The following is a 16154-nucleotide window of genomic DNA, read 5'->3' on the forward strand; positions in this document are numbered from 1 at the left end:
GTTGCTTGTGCGCTTCAGCAGGTTTTAGATGCAAACTTTCTTCAGGTCACTGACAAAATGAGCGGTAGGGCCCTCACCAGGCCGTTAACATCATGTCCCCAGTGATGTTCTGGGAGCCACCAGTTCAACACAGGTTATCATCGTTTGAGCTCATCCCCCTTCAGTTAATTCAGCAGGAAAACCCAAAGGCATCGAACCAAACGCTTCAGACAAACCCATGTTTACAACACAGAGTTGCTTGAGGTTTTTTCACCAAGTGTCAAACCTGCAACAACGCTGTCTCTACACCAAGCTCTGGCCCCCAGCAGTTTCAAACCTGCACAGAAAACTCCACCGGCTTCTCCCCAGCAAGGAGGGGAGGCACTTTCTCCAAGAACCAGCAACGTCTTGGGGGGCACCAGGCAAACCCCACCGCGGGGGCTTCCCGGTCAGACCCCCCGCCGGCTGGGAGGCAAGCCCAGCCCTGGGCAGGAGGGCAGCGGCCGCGCTCCCCTCCCGGGGCCGGGGCAGGCGAGCCGGGGGGCGGCCCGCCGCGGGGCTGGGGCAGGGCTGCCGGTACGGCGGGGCCGGGCCGGCTGCCTCGGCCCCAGGCCTGACCCAGCGGCCGCCCCGTGTCCCCTTCCTTCCTTCCCCCGGCGGCACCTCGGGGCCGCCCCCCACCGCTACCAGCCATCCCGCAGCGCGGCAGCCCCGCCAGCACTGGGCCCGTCACCATCGCCTCAGCGCCGCCGCCACCGGGCCGGCAGCCACCCTTCACAGACAGGCCCCGGGGAGGCCCCGCTCACCGGGCAGCGGTGAGGCGGAGGAGCGGGGCCCAGGGGTCGGGGTGGCGGCGGGGGGACGCCTGAGGAGCGCGGCGGGGCCGGGCCGGACCCGGGGGGGGTGGGGGGACCGACAGGGTCTCACCTGGCTCCGTCCGCGCCGCTCCCGCCTCTGCCGCGTGCAGCTCCCCGCCCTGCCCCCCCCCCCGGCCCGCGCGGCGCAGCCAATCAGCGCCCGGTGCCGCCGGCACCACCGACCAATGAACGCAGCGAACGCGTCCCCGCCCAGCACGCCCTTCTCCTCGCCCGCAAGCCTATCCCGTGCGCGGCGCGGGAGGCGGGAACGCGGCGGCCCGACGGCCAATGAGAAATCACAGCGCGTCCCGCCGCAGCCAATCGGCGGCCGGTCAACCCTTCCCCTCAGAAAAGGGCGGGCGGTCACCGGAGGGGGAGGAGGGGGGCGGAAATTACCGTGGGGGCAACACCGGGGCGGGGGGAAGCCGTCCCCTCACGTGACCGCCCGGTAACCGGGCCCCTCCTTTACCTCCCCAGCCTGCCCTGTTAGCCCCCCCCCCCCCCCCCCGCCCCGCCCCGCCGCGGGGTCCGCGTGAGGGGGGCGGCCCGAGGGGTCGGTGGAGGCGTCCCTCTCACACCCCACGCCACACCGCCCTCCGCGGGCCGGAGCCGCCGGTCGGGGCCCTGGTGCGGGCAGGCACCGGGGGAGCCCCTCGCGGGCAACACCACCTTCCCCCGAGCGATGCCCTGGACAGGGCAGCATGGCGCTGGGGCCTTGTGACAGCGTCAGGGCACCTCAGGGTGTGGAGCGGCTGTGGAACGGGCCTGCCGAAGCCTTCGGGGCTCTTTAGAGCTTGTAAGGCCTCCCTGTGTTACGGCCCTGCTCCGCAGCCAGCCGCTGCTTGCCTCTGCCTCCCCAAGCGCTGGATGTCCCTCTCTCCAACACCTCGTCCCTGGGCTTCCCCATCATTGGTGTGACTTCTGCCATTCCCACCCAGGTCTCACCCTACCCTCAACCTGCCCTGTGAAACAGCCCTGCTGATATACTTATGGGGCAACCTCAGGCTTTCTTACAGTCCAGATTTTACATTTCAGGCAGGCTCCCCTTCCCCTGGCATCTGCGGGATGGAGACGGGGATGGTGGTCCCTTGGGTGGATGAGGATGCTGCTGCCCATGGTGGTGTCTCCCTGTCAGTGCCTGGACAGGACAGCATGAGGAATTAACGAGCTGAGCTCAGCCCCAGACAGGTCTGGAGGGTTTGAGCGTATAGGGACGAGTGTGACATTGGTCCTTGGCAGAGGACGGCCACCTCTGCCGGGCCCAGGGGCCACGAGCTGCGAGCGGAGCTACCCCGTGCCTGTCTCTGAGAGGTGCAGGAGGGCTGGGAGCCCCCTCCTTGCCCCATGGGTGCTGGGTGTTGGGGCGCTGGGGCCAGTTACATGCATTCACAATGCCCCAGTCTCACGGGGATGTGCTGAGCATGCCCAGGAGGAAATCCAAGTGTAACTGCCAAGGGCACCCGGACTCTCACCCCACAGCCGTTGGGTGTGCAGAGGTGTGCTGGGCGATAGGTGACCATGGGGGCATGGAAGGGGTATGGCAACAGCCAGGGAGAAGGGACCTGGGCGGAGAGACAGGAAATGAGGATGCGAAGTGGATTTTTTTTTCCCCTGAGCGTTTACTTTCATTTTTCCCCTCGAGGCAGAAAGTCTTCGTGGCCTCTTCAGCAGGCCCGGAACTGAGGGGCAATGGCTGGTGAGTATGACTAGCAGTGCTGGGGCTTTGTGCTGGGATGGGGTCCTGCCAGGGTCCTCCACAGGTCCTGCTTGCCCTGGCCAGCCTGATCCACAGGAACATGGCGCAGCACACCAGCAGGAACCCGTGGCACTGTGACTCTGAGTAGCCTGCGCCCTGCTCCTTGAAAATGTGTCCTCTGGGGCACACCCTGTGGGTGTGTGGAAAAAAGGGGAGGTGGGTGATGGCAGGGGAAGCCCCTGGGCAATGAAGGAGGGAGCAGCACCCTGGGTGGGCAATGAGGAGGGGGAGCACCCGAGGTGGCTGTTGGGGGAGGGATCAGCAGCTGGGTGGGCAATAGGGATGGGGGCAGCACCAGGGAAGCGATGGGGAAGGGGGAGAAGGTAGAGGCGTGATAGGGAAGGGATCAGCACCCTGGGGAGGCAATGGGGAAGAGGAAGCACTCAGAGCGGACGGTGGGGCAGCAGGAGCCGTGGTGTGGGGGGGTCCGGGCACTGATGGGGCCACTCTTGCAGACCAGTTGCTCCTGAATGTGCGGACAGACTTCGTGGAGCGCGTGACGAGGCCAGTGATCTCTGGGCTGCTAGACGACCTGCTGAACCAAAAGGTGCTGAACCTCGACGAGGTGGATGAGGTGCAGGAGAGATACACAGTGCGCGCCGACAAGGCCCGCTGCCTCATCGACACCGTGCGCCTGAAGGGCACCAAGGCCAGCCAGATCTTCATCGACAGCCTCAAGAAACGCGATGGCACCTTGGCAGAGCAGCTGGGTCTGGCCGCTCAGCAGGGTGAGAGAAGCAGGGCTGTGGTCTGCTCCTGGCCATGCTGGGGCTCCCAGGGCCTCCAGTGAGGTGCTGGAGGGGGCCTGGCCCTGGCGAGTGTCCAAAGCCTGAAGGCAAGGGGCAGCTGGACGTCCCTGGTGTCACTGCTGTGGCACTGAGTCCCCCTTGCCATGCGGCAATGACAGGGCTCTCAGGAGCGGCTGTGCCCTGTGTCAGTCTCCTCTTGCTGCAGGTGCTTCCCAGTGTAACTGCGGGGCTTTCTGCTTGCAGGGCCCCCCGGTGATCAGCTGCCCCCCCCCCAGCCCCCCGTCGGCATCCAGGGCCAGCAGCAGTGGATCCAGCAGTGCTCCCTGAGCGAGTACCAGTGCATCAGGGACAAAGAGGGAGACCAGGTGCTGCAGGCAGAGAAGATGAGAGGATGGCTGGAGCATGGCCTGGCCGCTCTGCTGGGGCGGGCAGGAGCTTGCCAAGGGGAGACAGGGTCTTCGCTGACCCAGGAGCGGGGCAGGAGATGTGGGGAGATGCCCCAGGGACAGGGAGATGTGGTTGCTGCACCCATGGGCCTTCTCTGCTATTAGTTGCCTCCAAAGAAAGGCCCCCTGCACCCACCCACTGCTGAGTGCTGCCTCCCTCTGTCCTCACAGATCTATCCCATCCACCTACCGCGGGAGACGCGAACCCGTAGAGCCCTGCTCATATGCAACATTGAATTTGAGCACTTGAGCTGGCGGAAAGGGGCTGAAGCTGATGTGGAGGGGATGACGGAGTTGCTGGAAGGGCTGGGTTACGTGGTGGACATCCATTGCAACTTAACTTCCCAGGTAAAGGGCCACACAAAGCAGCTGCCACCGGCCCCAGGACTGGCATGTGATGGGGCACTCACGCACCATAGGGACACCTCTGTGTCCCCAGTGGCAGTGGCTCCTGTCCACAGCTGGTAGCTGGGTCTTCACACAGCTGGGCACAAGTGGCTCACGTTCCTTCTTTGTGCTGGTTCCTAGGGGATGGCTTTGGTCATGAAGGATTTTGCGGATCGCAAAGAGCACTGCACCTCTGACAGCACCTTCCTGGTCTTCATGTCCCACGGGGTCAGGGCTGGGCTCTGCGGGATCACGAGTCGAGATGAGACCACAGACATCCTTTCCCTCGACACCATCTACGAGACATTCAACAACAAGAGCTGCCGTGCGCTGTTGGGCAAACCCAAAGTGGTCATTATCCAGTCCTGCCGTGGAGGTGAGTCCCTGCTCCGAGGTGCCTGTGAAGCAAACGAGCTGGCCGGGCTCTCCCAGGGCACGTGAGCCCTGGGCACAGGGTGGGGATGGGACACTCCGTCATCGCTGATGCTGGCCCTGCCTTCCTAGGAAAAGTAGGGTCTGTGTTGATGAGCGACTCCAAAGACCCTGCCGTGCCCAATCCCATTGCGGCTGACAGCACCCCTGCAGGGCTGGAAGATGACGCAATGTTTGAAGTCCACCTGGAGAGTGATTTTGCAACTTTACATTCCTCCACTCCTGGTAAGCAGTTCCTGGAGACAGTTGCCCTGCCTGAGGGCCAGCAAGGGGGACAGGACTCCCATTCCTGATGCTGTGGGTCTCTTCCACACCTCCTCCTCCTCCGGGAGTCCCCTCTATCTGGTGACCACTTTGGCATTGCTCCAACAGCCTCTGGAGAAGGCGGTGTCCCCTGATGCCAGGGTACAAGGCTGCTCTAGGACACCCACAGGTCCCTCTTAGCGGCACCAGGCCCAGAGCTTTGTGTCCCTGCCTGGCTGCCTTCCCTTGCCTCTGCTCCAGCCCTCCCCACCGGCTCTGCCTGGCTGCCTTCCCTTGCCTCTGCTCCAGCCCTCCCCACCGGCTCTGCCTGCACTCCTTCCCCAGCCAATTTATCTGGCTGCAATGTCTGGCCAGGGGAAATTGTCTTCTCCTGCTGGGTCACAAATGGCTCCAGGCCATGCCAGCCTGGCAGCTGGCATGGCTGGGAGCATGGGAGAGCAGAGAGCCTTGAAGAAAATACATCACTTCTGTCTTCCCTGGGATGCCCTGTCCTTTTCCCATGCTGTGGGTCAGATGGGCCAAATACAATGATCTGAGGGAAGGTGCCCCAGTCTCCTGCTCCAGCACCCAGCGTTAATGACTGTCGTAGTGAGGGACACCAGTGAAATCACACTTCGCATCTTCTCCCTCCCCAGACACTGCCTCCTGGAGACACCCACAAAGAGGCTCCCTTTTCATCCAGCACCTGATAGAGCAGTTTCGAAACCATGCCTGTAACAGCGACTTACAGGAGATCTTCCGAAAGGTGAGGCTTTGTAGTTAACTGCAGGTGTGTCCCAAACACTGCTCAGAGCAGAGCTCGGGCCAGGGAAGGTGGTTTCTCAGCAGGCCCCTCGGGAGCAGGCTCTGTCAAACAGGGGTCTGGTTGGCCTGGAAATTCATGTGGATCTCTGGCATCAGCACCCTGCTGCACTGTGCACATGCACGAGCCCAGCGTGTTGGCACCACCCATGGCATCCCTTGTGCCACCAGACACACCTGGAGATGCCCTTGGAGATGCCTCCTGACTTCCTGCACCTTTCCCACGCTGGGAATGGAGCTGCTCTCATTTCTCCCCGCTCTCTCTCTCACCCCAGATCCAATATTCCTTTGGACAATTCCCTCGCCAGTTGCCATCACAAGAACGGTCTACGATGCTCAGGAAGTTCTACCTCTTCCCAGGCCACTGATCTCCTGCCCATGGTGAGTCTCTTCACCTCACACCTCTGCGGCAGCCTTTTGTCTGTGCCCCAAACCCGGTACCCAGCCAGCGGGGAGGAGCGGGGAGAAATTCCCCATCTCTCTTGGGCTCCAGACCTCGCGGCTCAGTCATGAGATCCAAAGGACTTGTGTGCTGGTAGCCGGGGCCCGGCAGTGGCCTGACTCCGTCCCCATCTCCCGCTGGCTGTAGCAGAGACAGGAGCTCAAGGAACTCATTTCAGTAGCCCGTGTCTCAGGAGCTTCTCGGTCTAATGCTCTTCACAGGTGAAAAAATAATACACAGGCAGCACAGGTGTTTGAATTTGGGATAACACAGCAGAAAGCTCAAGGCGAACGCAGCCCTGCTCCAGAGACATGCGCTACTTCAGAAAAGGAAAGGACAAGAGGAAAAGCCAAGACCAGCTCTGCAGAAACGCAGTCAATCTCCACACCAGATATTCGTGCCCCTCTGCCAGGCAATCCTAAACCTGGAATAAAACACTCCTTGGTCTGCTCGCCTCCCTTCCTTTCATGTCCTCCAAACAGCCCCAAACTGAGCAAACTCTTCCCAGGGAGCAGCAGAGACACCTGGCTCTGGAGCACCAAATGCAAAGCTGGTTAGTGTCTCTCTTAACTGTCCCCAGACAGATCCTGTCCCCAGCTGTGACAGAGATGATCTGTCACCCCCAGAGCTGCTTTCGCCCCATCTCAGGCTTTACCCATCCTCTAATAAAGGGGTTTTCACCGCAGACCTCTGCCTTTAGCCCACAGTGGGCGGGTGGTCCTTACGGCCAGCAGTAGCTGCTGTTCCGTGTCCTCTGGGGACACTGAGTAGGCGGGAGGTGGGAAATGAGAGGGGGCTGAGGGAGGAGGGGACGCCCGCCTTCAGGGCAGGCTGGGCAGGCTCGGGGGGGATTTCCGTGACTCGCAGCATCTCCTTGTCAGGAGGCAGCTTCCCCCACTCCCCGATCCTCCCGCTGCCCCTGAGGTGGAGGGAGGATGTGACTTCTCCTGGGAGCCATGAAAGATCCTCAAACCCATGTCTTCGTCAGCTCGGCGCGTTACAGGCCCAGCCCAATTGTCACCTCCCACCAGTGTCCCTGCTGGCGAGAGCCCCTTCCTGTGCCACCACTGCCCTTCCTGTCCTCCACAGTCACATCCAAACCATTTTCTGCCTTGGCGCGGATTCAGCTTTATTGCACATTCTGCAAAGTCACATCCAGCTCCACAACCAGGTGGTCTGGCAGCAGGAAACCGAGAGGGCGCTCCTGTCCCCTCCTAGTGTCCCCTCCAGCGCAGGTGGGACAGGCTGCACCAAAAGGGCAGTGTCCTGGGCCGGTGCCACCCCGTGTCCCTGCAGAGTGGCAGGAGAGCTCAGCGGACTGGAGGTGCCTCCCCACTCCATCTCCTGGAGACCCGGGGTGGGACAAGGCTTGCAGGCAGGACCGGACTGCAAAGTGGGCAGCCAGGCTGGGCCGAGCCCCTTCTCACAGAGCCCCACGTCCCCGCCCGGAGCTCCTCAGGTCCCACGCGGTGCTTGCAGAAACCCCGGTCCCCAGCACTATGGTGCTGGCAGGAAATTGAGGACAGCGGTGATGAATTCTTCAAATTTATCCTGATGGACTATGTGGCCTGCGCCTTCGATGTGCTGGACATCTGCCTTGGGGAAGAGGCGCTTGATCTCGGGGTAGTCTTTGGAGCTGCAGGATGAGAGAAGTGTGGTCAGAGGGCCATCCAGGTGCCTCCCCTCACCCTCCCCAGGGAATTCCAGCTCTGAGCATGTCCCTTTCCCTCCTGGGAAAGCCCCCAGGTTCCCCCTGGCTCTCCAGCACGTTGCTGTCACCAGCTGCTGGAGGCACCAAGCTCGCTCCAGGACCTTACCCATCTTGGTGGCTTCCTCCCACCCTTGGCAGCCGCAGAAAAGCACAAGGGCTCAAACCACAGACTTTGAACTGCATCTCTTCAGTCCCACCTGATATAGGGTGAGTTGGATCCTCCCAAGAAGAGTGTGGGGCCAGGATAAGGCTTGTGGAAGACGGGGAAGTTCATGATGTCTGCCAAGTGGTGGGAAATAGCCTCCAGGTTCACCCGCCAGACGTAGTGGCCCTCCACCTCCACCAGGTTGGTGAGGAGGAACTGTCTCAGCTGCGGGAGCTGCCATAAAAGGGGATCACACGCTCTTCAGTAAGAGCAACAAGCCCTCAAGATGTCCTGGCACCCTCTGTCCTTCTCTCCACCCCTTGCTGCTTGTCTCTCATTTGCCATCGCCCCTGCGGCCCTGGTGAGATGTCCTCCAGCAGCGAGTGAGCAGGGGTGGAAAGAGTCCTGCTGGGACCGTGGCCCTAAAGCCCTGTGCGCTGGTCCCAGGGACAGGGTGGAAGTGGAAACCCCATCCGAGGAGTGGGATGTCCTACCTGGACCACCGGACGCAGCTGATCGTCAGCCACCTGGCGGGCGGCAGAGCGGGAGAGACCATCTGGGATCTTCACCGACTTCATGGCAGAGATGTAGGCAGAGAATTCGGAGACGGGGGCAGTGGAAACGGGACTAATGTCTACAGAGATGAGGCGCTCCACCAGGTCTGGCTGGGGACACAAGCAGGGCAGATAGATGCCAGTCGAGATGTCCCCAGCAGGGATGGGGCTCTGCTCCCACCCAGACTCCCTGGAGGTTTTTCACTCCTTCCTGCTTCCGTGTCCCCTTCCCCACATTCCCATTTCCCTGGGCCTCGGCACGGGTGATCTCCAAGCTGCTTTGCAATCAGCACCAGAGCATGGGCTGGTGGACAGAAACTTCTCTTGCTCCTGGCTTACAGTGGGACAAGACCCCAGCTGTGACGGAGAAAAGCCACCCCCTGCGGGGCTGTGGGCAAGGCTGGCACCGGTGAGCAGCCCCCGCAGGTGCCACCCCCCTTCCCGCAGCCTCCCGCTCCCCCCCCCCAGCCCCGGGAGCCCTGCGCCTGCCGACCCGCTGCAAGGCCAGTGTCATGGCCGTCTTGCCCCCCATGCTGTGTCCCAGCAGGATGCACTTGGCGATTCCCAGGCGGGTCAGGAGGTGCTGAACGTCCAGGCTCATGGCTTCGTAGGTCATCAGGGGGCTGTGGGGGCTGCCGCCGTGGTTCCGGGCGTCCAGCGTCAGCACCTGCCTGGGCAGAGGCACCCCGTCACCCCAGCCCTGGCTGTCACCCGCCCCTCACACCTCTGTCCCCTGCCCCCAGGGCCTCACCTTGCCGCTGCCGCCGCGCACCAGCGCCTTGGCCACCGTCTGGAAGTTGCCGTGGCTACCGAAGAGCCCGTGGAGCAGCACCAGGGGCGGCCGGTCCCCGCGGCCCCCCACCACGGCGTGGGCCAGCGGCACGGCGCTGCGGGGAGAGGGGCGCGTGGGGCGGGGCCGGGAGAGGGGGCGTGGTCAGGGGCGCGGCCTAACAGGGCGTGGCGGGGGGTACCGCTACCCCGCGGGCAAGGAGGGGGTCTGGGGGCGGGGCCAAGGTGAGGGGGCGGGGCCAGCGCCAGCCCCCAGCCCCTGCTGGGGGGAGACCAGGGCACGGGGGCGGGGTTAGCGAAGGGGCGGGGTCAAAGCCCGAGGGGCGGGGCCCATTCCCCGGTACCGTCCCCGCCCGTCCCTTGCGGACCCCCACCGCCACCCCCGCCCCGCGCGCGGCCGGGCCCTTACGTCACCACGGAGCGGGAGGCGGCAGCGCCGGGCGGCGGGGGGGGGCGCGGCCGCCGCGGCGGGGCGGGGGCGGGGAGGCGCGGCAGCCGGCGGAGCATCATGGCGGCGGCGGCGGCGGCGATGACGCAGTGCGCGCGCGGCCCCGCCCCGCCGGCGGAGAGCGCCCCCTGGCGGCGGGCGGGCGCCTCGCGGCGGGTTCCGCCGGCGGCAAGGTCAGGGCCGCCCCCCCCCCCGCCCCGCTCCCGGCGGGCGCGGCCGTAGGGACGGGGCGGGGGGGGGGCCCGGGGGCCATCCGAGCCGCCGGCCCCCGGGGCGGGCCGCGCACCGGCACCTGCTCCCCCCGCTTTGTCCCTGCCTGCCGGAGCGTGGCGGGGAGGGCGGGGGCCGGGCCGGTGGGAGCGGCCCGTGTATGTTTCGCCCCCCCCCGCGGCGCAGCAAGACTTTGGCCCCGGGAGCGCCGCTCCCCACGGCGGCGGCTGCCCCGCCGCCTCCCGCCCCCCCCCCGGGCAAGGACCCCCGGGGAGCCCCGTCCCCAGACCCGGTGCTGCCGGGTACCAGAGAGCGTGGGGTGGCTCCGGGGGGGAGGGCCCCCCTCCCCGTTCCCGGTGGTTGCCCCCCCCCCCCCCAGCTCCAGAGATACCGGTTCCCGGTGGTTCCTCCCCCCCCCCCGCCCCAGGAACACTCGTTTTACCAAAACAGGACACGTTTATTGACAAATGTAACCGGTACAGACCACGCGTAACAGGGACAGGCGGTGCCCGGCCGGTGGCGATGGCGGGGGGGGGGGGAAACACACCCCGGGGCGGGGGGGCACCGTCCCCATCCCCGTCCCCGTCCCGTCCCAGCGGCGCGGGCAGGGGCACTCCCGGCCCCGCCGACCCGAAACCGCCTCTTGTTTAACCGAAACTGTCTCTATTTACACAGCCCGGCCCTGACCCCGCCGCCGTCCCCTCCTTCGCGTCCCCCCCCCCGCGCCGTCCCCGGTCCCCGCGGAGAGCGATGAGGGCGTCGGGGTGGGGTCGGGAGGGGGGTATATGGGGTGTCGGGGGGTGCCGGGATTGGGGGGCTCAGACATAGTTCCTCTTGTCGTAGCTGGTGACGGCGGAGCGCGGGGCGGAGTAGGCCACCTTGCCGGTGGTGTACCTGTCGTCTTTGGGGGGGCAGGAGCAGCAGAGCAGGGCCCCCCCCAGCAGCAGGAGCGCGGAGGCCGCCCAGCCCACGTAGAGCGAGGTGCCCAGCTCCCGCTTCTGCGCGTCCAGCACCAGCGGGTTGTAGAAATCCCGGATGATGGTGTTGGCCGACCAGGAGACGGGGATGAGGGTCATGATGCCGGAGAGGAGGAAGATGACGCCGGAGACGATGGTGATCTTGGCTTTGGTGCTCTCGTCCTCCACGCAGCGGGTGCACTGGGCGCCCACGATGGCCACCATTAAACCCAGGACGGCCAAGACGATGGCCACCACCAGGAGGGCGCGGGCGGCTTGCAGGTCCTGCGGGAGGGCCAGCATGGAGTCGTAGACCTTGCACTGCATCTGCCCCGTGCTCTGCACCACGCAGTTCATCCACAGCCCTTCCCAGATGATCTGGGCCGTCACGATGTTGTTGCCGATGAAGGCCGTCACCCGCCACATGGGCAAGGCGCAGCAGATGATGCTGCACAACCAACCCAGCACCGACAGGGCCACCCCGCCGATCTCCAAACCCATCGACATGGTGGCCGCCGCTGCCTCTTCGCTTGCCGCTGGCCGGGCGATGGCGGAGAAGAACCCAGGGAGCGAAGCTGTCACCGTCACCCTTCGCCGCTCACAGCCCTTGGGGGATCAGCTTACACCTGGGTGCACCTGCGCTTATAAGGGCTTGGCGGGGGCCACCTCCAGCGCCCGCCCGGGGTGGGGTTTCGCCGCTGGACGCTCCTCTCCGTCACCGTCACCCGCCGTCCCACACCCTCCCCTTTGTTTGCAGAGATGGCGCCGGGTTACCGGAGAAGGGCGGGAGACGGGAGAGAGAGAGAGAGAGAGAGGGAGGGAGAGGGAGAAACGCCACCTTCCATCCCTTTGGTTTCGGGGTGATGGATGCCGGGAAGCGCGGCCGCCATGCTCATTTCCCGAACTTGGAATTCCCGAACCTGGAAGTCCCTTCAGCGTCCCCATTTCCCCCCCCCCATCACCACCTTTCCTGGGGTCAGAGTTTGGTTTATTTCTGGAAGGTCCTTATCAGGGCTCACGTTTTTCAACCGGGGTTGGGGTGAAACTTTACCGGCCGCCTTCGCGTCGCCGTGCAAAGTGCAAGCCCTTCGCCACGCCGGGGATGCTTCGTGCTCCGATTCCACCATCCCATGGGATCCATACGGGCTCCCTGCCCGGCGGGGTGGGAGCACGAGGGGGCCGGGCGGGGGGGGTTCCCCCCCCGCCCGGCCCCCTCGTGCTCCCACCCCGCCGGGCAGGGAGCCCAAGCGGGAATCCCCCAACCCAAATAATAAATATATTTATAAATATAACTTCTCCTGCACTGAAATCTCCCTTTACGACTCATTAACTACTCAAGAGCGCGGCGGGATGCTGGCAGCCGGCGCTGCCGAGGGAGGCCCCCGCCGGCATCTGCAGTGGGGGGGAAGCACCCCCCAGGGGGGGTGGGGATCGGTTTTGGGTGCCCCTCCCCCCCCCCCCCCCCCCCCATGGCACCCCGACACCCCAAATCTGGCTGGGGTCAGCTGTTGTCACCCCAGCAGCCTGTATCCATCCGGGTTGGCCTCCGGCCCCTTGCAGCACCCTGTGGCTGATGGTCACCCTCTTGTGACACCCCAAAACCCTGTATCCAGCCAGGTTAGGCTCTGCTGACCCACGGCACCCCCAAAATACCCTCAATCTGGCCCCAAAACACCCTGGATCTGGCCAGATGGGGCTTCTGCCACCCCATGGCACCCCAAAGCCCCTTGTATCTGCCCAGGTGGGCTTCTGCCACCCCATGGCACCCCTAAATCCCCTGTGTCCATCTGGGTGGGCTTCTGTCACCCCATGGCACCCCAAAACACCCTGTATCCGTCTGGGTGGGCTTCTGTCACCTCTGTGGCACCCTGATACCTCCTGTATCTGCCCAGGTGGACTTCTTCCGCCCCATGGCACCCCAAACCTCCCTTTATCAGGCCAGATGGGGCTTCTGCCATTCCATGGCACCCCAAACCTCCCTGTCTCCATCCTGACGGGCTTCTACCACCCCATGGCACCCATAAATCCCTTGTGTCCATCTGGGTGGGCTTCTGCCACCCCATAGCACCCCAAACCACCCTGTATCTGCCCAGGTGGGCTTCGGTCACCCCATGGCACCCCAAGACCCCCTTTATCAGGCCAGAGAGGGCTTCTGCCATTCCACGGCACCCTTAAATCCCCTGTGTCCATCTGGGTGGGCTTCTGCCACCCTGTGGCACCCTGATACCTCTGGTATTGGCCCAGGTGGACTTCTTCTGCCTCGTGGCACCCCAAAACACCCTGTATCCATCCTGATGGTCTTCTTCCACCCCATGGCACCCCAAAACAGCCTGTATCTGCCCAGGTGGGCTTCTGCCACCCTGAAACACCCTGTATCCATCTGGGAGGGCTTCTGCCACCCCGTGGCACCCTGATTCCTCCTGTGTCTATCCAGGTGGACTTATGTCACCCCATGGCACCCCAAAAGCTCCTATATCCACCTGGGTGGGCTTCTGTGACCCCACTGCACCCCGAAACACCCTGTATCTGGCCAGGTGGGCTTCTGCCCCCCCATCATACCCTAATCACCTCGCCAAGGGCACCCCAAGCCCCCACAGCTGGCCAGGGTTGGAGGTCGTGATGGTGCCCAGGGGTGTTCCCATAAGTGCTGCCGAGGGGGAGCCCATGCAAGCAGCACCCTAGGGCCTTGTGTCCTTGTCACTGTGGGGTGCCGGGGGTCCCAGCCCTCAGGGACACCTCGGGGTGTCCATGATGCCCGTGGTGACAGTGGATGCTGGCAGTGCGCACCGCAGGCAGGGCTGTGCCAGCAGCCTGGGGGTGCGAGTGCACACAGGTGCACTTACACACACACACACACAAACACACCCCCTCTGCTGGCAGGGACACCCAGACAGACAGACACACGCACACAGACAGGCACACGACGGCGGTGTAGGTGCACACACGTGCATCCCACGGCGCACCCACGGCTGCAGATACACCAGCACCTGCAACCACGGCTGCCACACACATGGCTGCAGGGGCTGTGGGGCAGGGGGTACCCTGTGTAGATATGTGTGGCCATAGGGACACTCCAAGTAGGAGTTTAGGGCAACGGGGATACCACAGGCAAGGGTGTGGGGTAGGGGATGATAAACCTGGGTAGGGATGTGGGGCAGCGGGACACCCCAGGCAGGGCTGTGGGGCAATGGGGATACCCCAGGTGGGAGTGTGGGGCAGGGGTAGGGGCAGGGGCATATCAGCAGGGGCATGGGATAGAGGAGAAACCCAGGACAGGGATGTGAGGAAGGGAGGTACCCCATGCAGATGTGTGGGGCGATGGAGATAGCCCAGGTAGGGGTGTGGGGCAGGGGAGACACCCAAGATAGAGATGTGGGGCAGGGGATACTCCATGCATGTGTGTAGGGCAATGGGGATAACCCAAGCAGGGGTGTGGAGCAGGGGGGGATATCCTGTTCAGGGGTGTGGGGCAAGGGGGACATGCCAAGTAGGGATATGGGGCAGGGGGGTACCCCATGCAGGTGTGTGGGGCAGTGGGGATACCCCTGGCGTAGGGTCTACTGGGGCGGGGATGGGGTGAGACGGGGCAGGCAAAGCACCGTAGCCCCCGACCCTGCAATCAGAGCCCCACACGCCGCGTCCCCACTTCGTCATCCCAAATTGCCCAAAGTACAGGCTGCGCGCGGTGCCGAGCTGGCCCGGGGCCGCCGGCCGCCTGACTCACGGCGGAGGAAGGGGCAAATCACTGGAGTTTCGGGGTGCCGGCTGCTGCCACGCGCTTCGGGGTGCATTCTTGTGGCCAGCAAACCAGCTTGCTGGTGTTTACCCAAAACAGCTGAGCGGGGCCAGCATCCCTGTGGGGGTCCCAGGAGCATCCCCATCCCTCCTGCTCTTGCGTCCCCCACCCCAGTGAAGCCCCTCTGCTCTGCCCCCGCAGCTGGGAAGGGATGGGGACCACTGCCTGCAGCAGGTGCCCCAGGATGGGACAAGGTGGGGTGGCCACATGGAGCCACCGATGCCTGGTGACCCCAGATGAAGGTCAGACCAAAAGCCACGGGAGCATTGCCGGTTTGGTGCCATGGGAAGGACACCTGCGCTGGCATGGGGGGGACACCCAGGGTAGGCATCCCCCCTGTCCCCACCGTGTCCCCAGCATCCCAGGGGTGAGCAGGAGGTGACAACAGAAACTGCCCCGGGGGCTGCATCCCGCTCACGTGCGCCTGGCAGCCGGCGCAGGGTTTGGGGTGTTCCCCCTCCCCTGTGGTCTTGGGAGTGACGGCACGTTTCCCCCCCCCGGGGGAGCTGGGCCGGGGCGGTAAATGCTGCCTCGGCTGCTTATATTTCAGGCGCGGGGCTGCTGGCTCTGCCCCGGCCAGGGCACACAGGCAGCCCATTGTTGAAGCCCCTTCGGCGGTGGCGGAGAGCAGGTAAGGCGGCTCCGAGCATCAATGGTGGCTCTGTCTGCCGGCGGGGCGGGGATGGAGCTGTCGGCACACGGGGAGCTGGGGGGCGGCGGGGGGCATGGTCCAGCGGGACCTGACAGGGGTCTGGCAGCTTGCCCGGGGGATGCTGGGACGCCCAAAATCTCGGCGAGCCCGGGGCATCCCCACCCCGACGGCTCTGGAGCAGCTTACTCGGGGCTTCGCCGCAGCATCCTGCTTCCCCTGAGCATCGCCCATGGGGGGACCCCCATTGCGCCACTCACATCCCCCTTCCTCAGCCATGCCCGTCATCTCCCCCATCCCTTTGACAACCACCTTGGCCGCGCTTGGGCATGTTTTCCCCATTCAGAACCATTTTTGCTCAGGGCTTTTGTTTTCGGGGCGACCTCAGGCTGAAGGTCCCGTTTCTTGCAGCGGCTGCGTCCCCACCCCCAGGGACCCCGCGGCTCCAGCTCCTGCCGAGCCGATAAGACTCTGCTTTCCCGTAGCGGGAAACAACCTGACTCTGCATATTTGAGCCGGTCGGGGGGGTTTTACGTTGGGCAAGGACGTCTTTTGGGAACATTCAGTCTCTAGGCTGCCAGTAACTAATCCCCGGCCGCCGGCAGGGAGAGGCTGCCCCGCTCGGTGCCGGCGCAGCGGGAGGGCTGGTGGCCGTGCCTCGCTTGGTGGATGTGAAGGCGGCGATCCTGGTGGATCACCGCTCGCCGGAAAGTCTCACCCGCCTTTTCGGGACCTGGAGGTAGCCGGGGTGGCGAGTTCATGTGCAGGTGCCGGGGGATGAGG

At 64.5% G+C, this 16154-nt stretch overlaps 3 protein-coding genes across 3 annotated transcripts; 1 reads left to right on the forward strand and 2 right to left on the reverse strand.

Moving 5' to 3' along the window:
- The first annotated feature begins 2525 nt into the window (after positions 1 to 2525).
- On the forward strand, positions 2526 to 6560 carry LOC141473404 (caspase-1-like). The gene is made up of 8 exons (XM_074160877.1): positions 2526 to 2532; positions 3000 to 3320; positions 3585 to 3706; positions 3959 to 4135; positions 4316 to 4550; positions 4679 to 4831; positions 5506 to 5615; positions 5947 to 6560. Exons 1-8 carry the CDS (start codon positions 2526 to 2528, stop codon positions 6037 to 6039), a joined length of 1218 nt encoding a protein of 405 aa, XP_074016978.1. The 3' UTR covers positions 6040 to 6560.
- Positions 6561 to 7220: 660 nt separating this feature from the next.
- ABHD11 (abhydrolase domain containing 11) lies at positions 7221 to 9822 on the reverse strand. The gene is made up of 6 exons (XM_074160712.1): positions 9722 to 9822; positions 9275 to 9410; positions 9017 to 9190; positions 8464 to 8634; positions 8022 to 8203; positions 7221 to 7749 (listed from the first exon to the last, which is right to left on the reverse strand). Exons 1-6 carry the CDS (start codon positions 9820 to 9822, stop codon positions 7611 to 7613), a joined length of 903 nt encoding a protein of 300 aa, XP_074016813.1. The 3' UTR covers positions 7221 to 7610.
- A 966-nt stretch (positions 9823 to 10788) lies between these two features.
- CLDN3 (claudin 3) lies at positions 10789 to 11433 on the reverse strand. Its single transcript, XM_074160572.1, has one exon. It carries the CDS (start codon positions 11431 to 11433, stop codon positions 10789 to 10791), a length of 645 nt encoding a protein of 214 aa, XP_074016673.1.
- Between the last annotated feature and the right edge of the window lie 4721 nt (positions 11434 to 16154).

This window comes from Numenius arquata, chromosome 18 (genome assembly GCF_964106895.1).
Source record: "Numenius arquata chromosome 18, bNumArq3.hap1.1, whole genome shotgun sequence".
NCBI classification, from domain to species: domain Eukaryota; kingdom Metazoa; phylum Chordata; class Aves; order Charadriiformes; family Scolopacidae; genus Numenius; species Numenius arquata.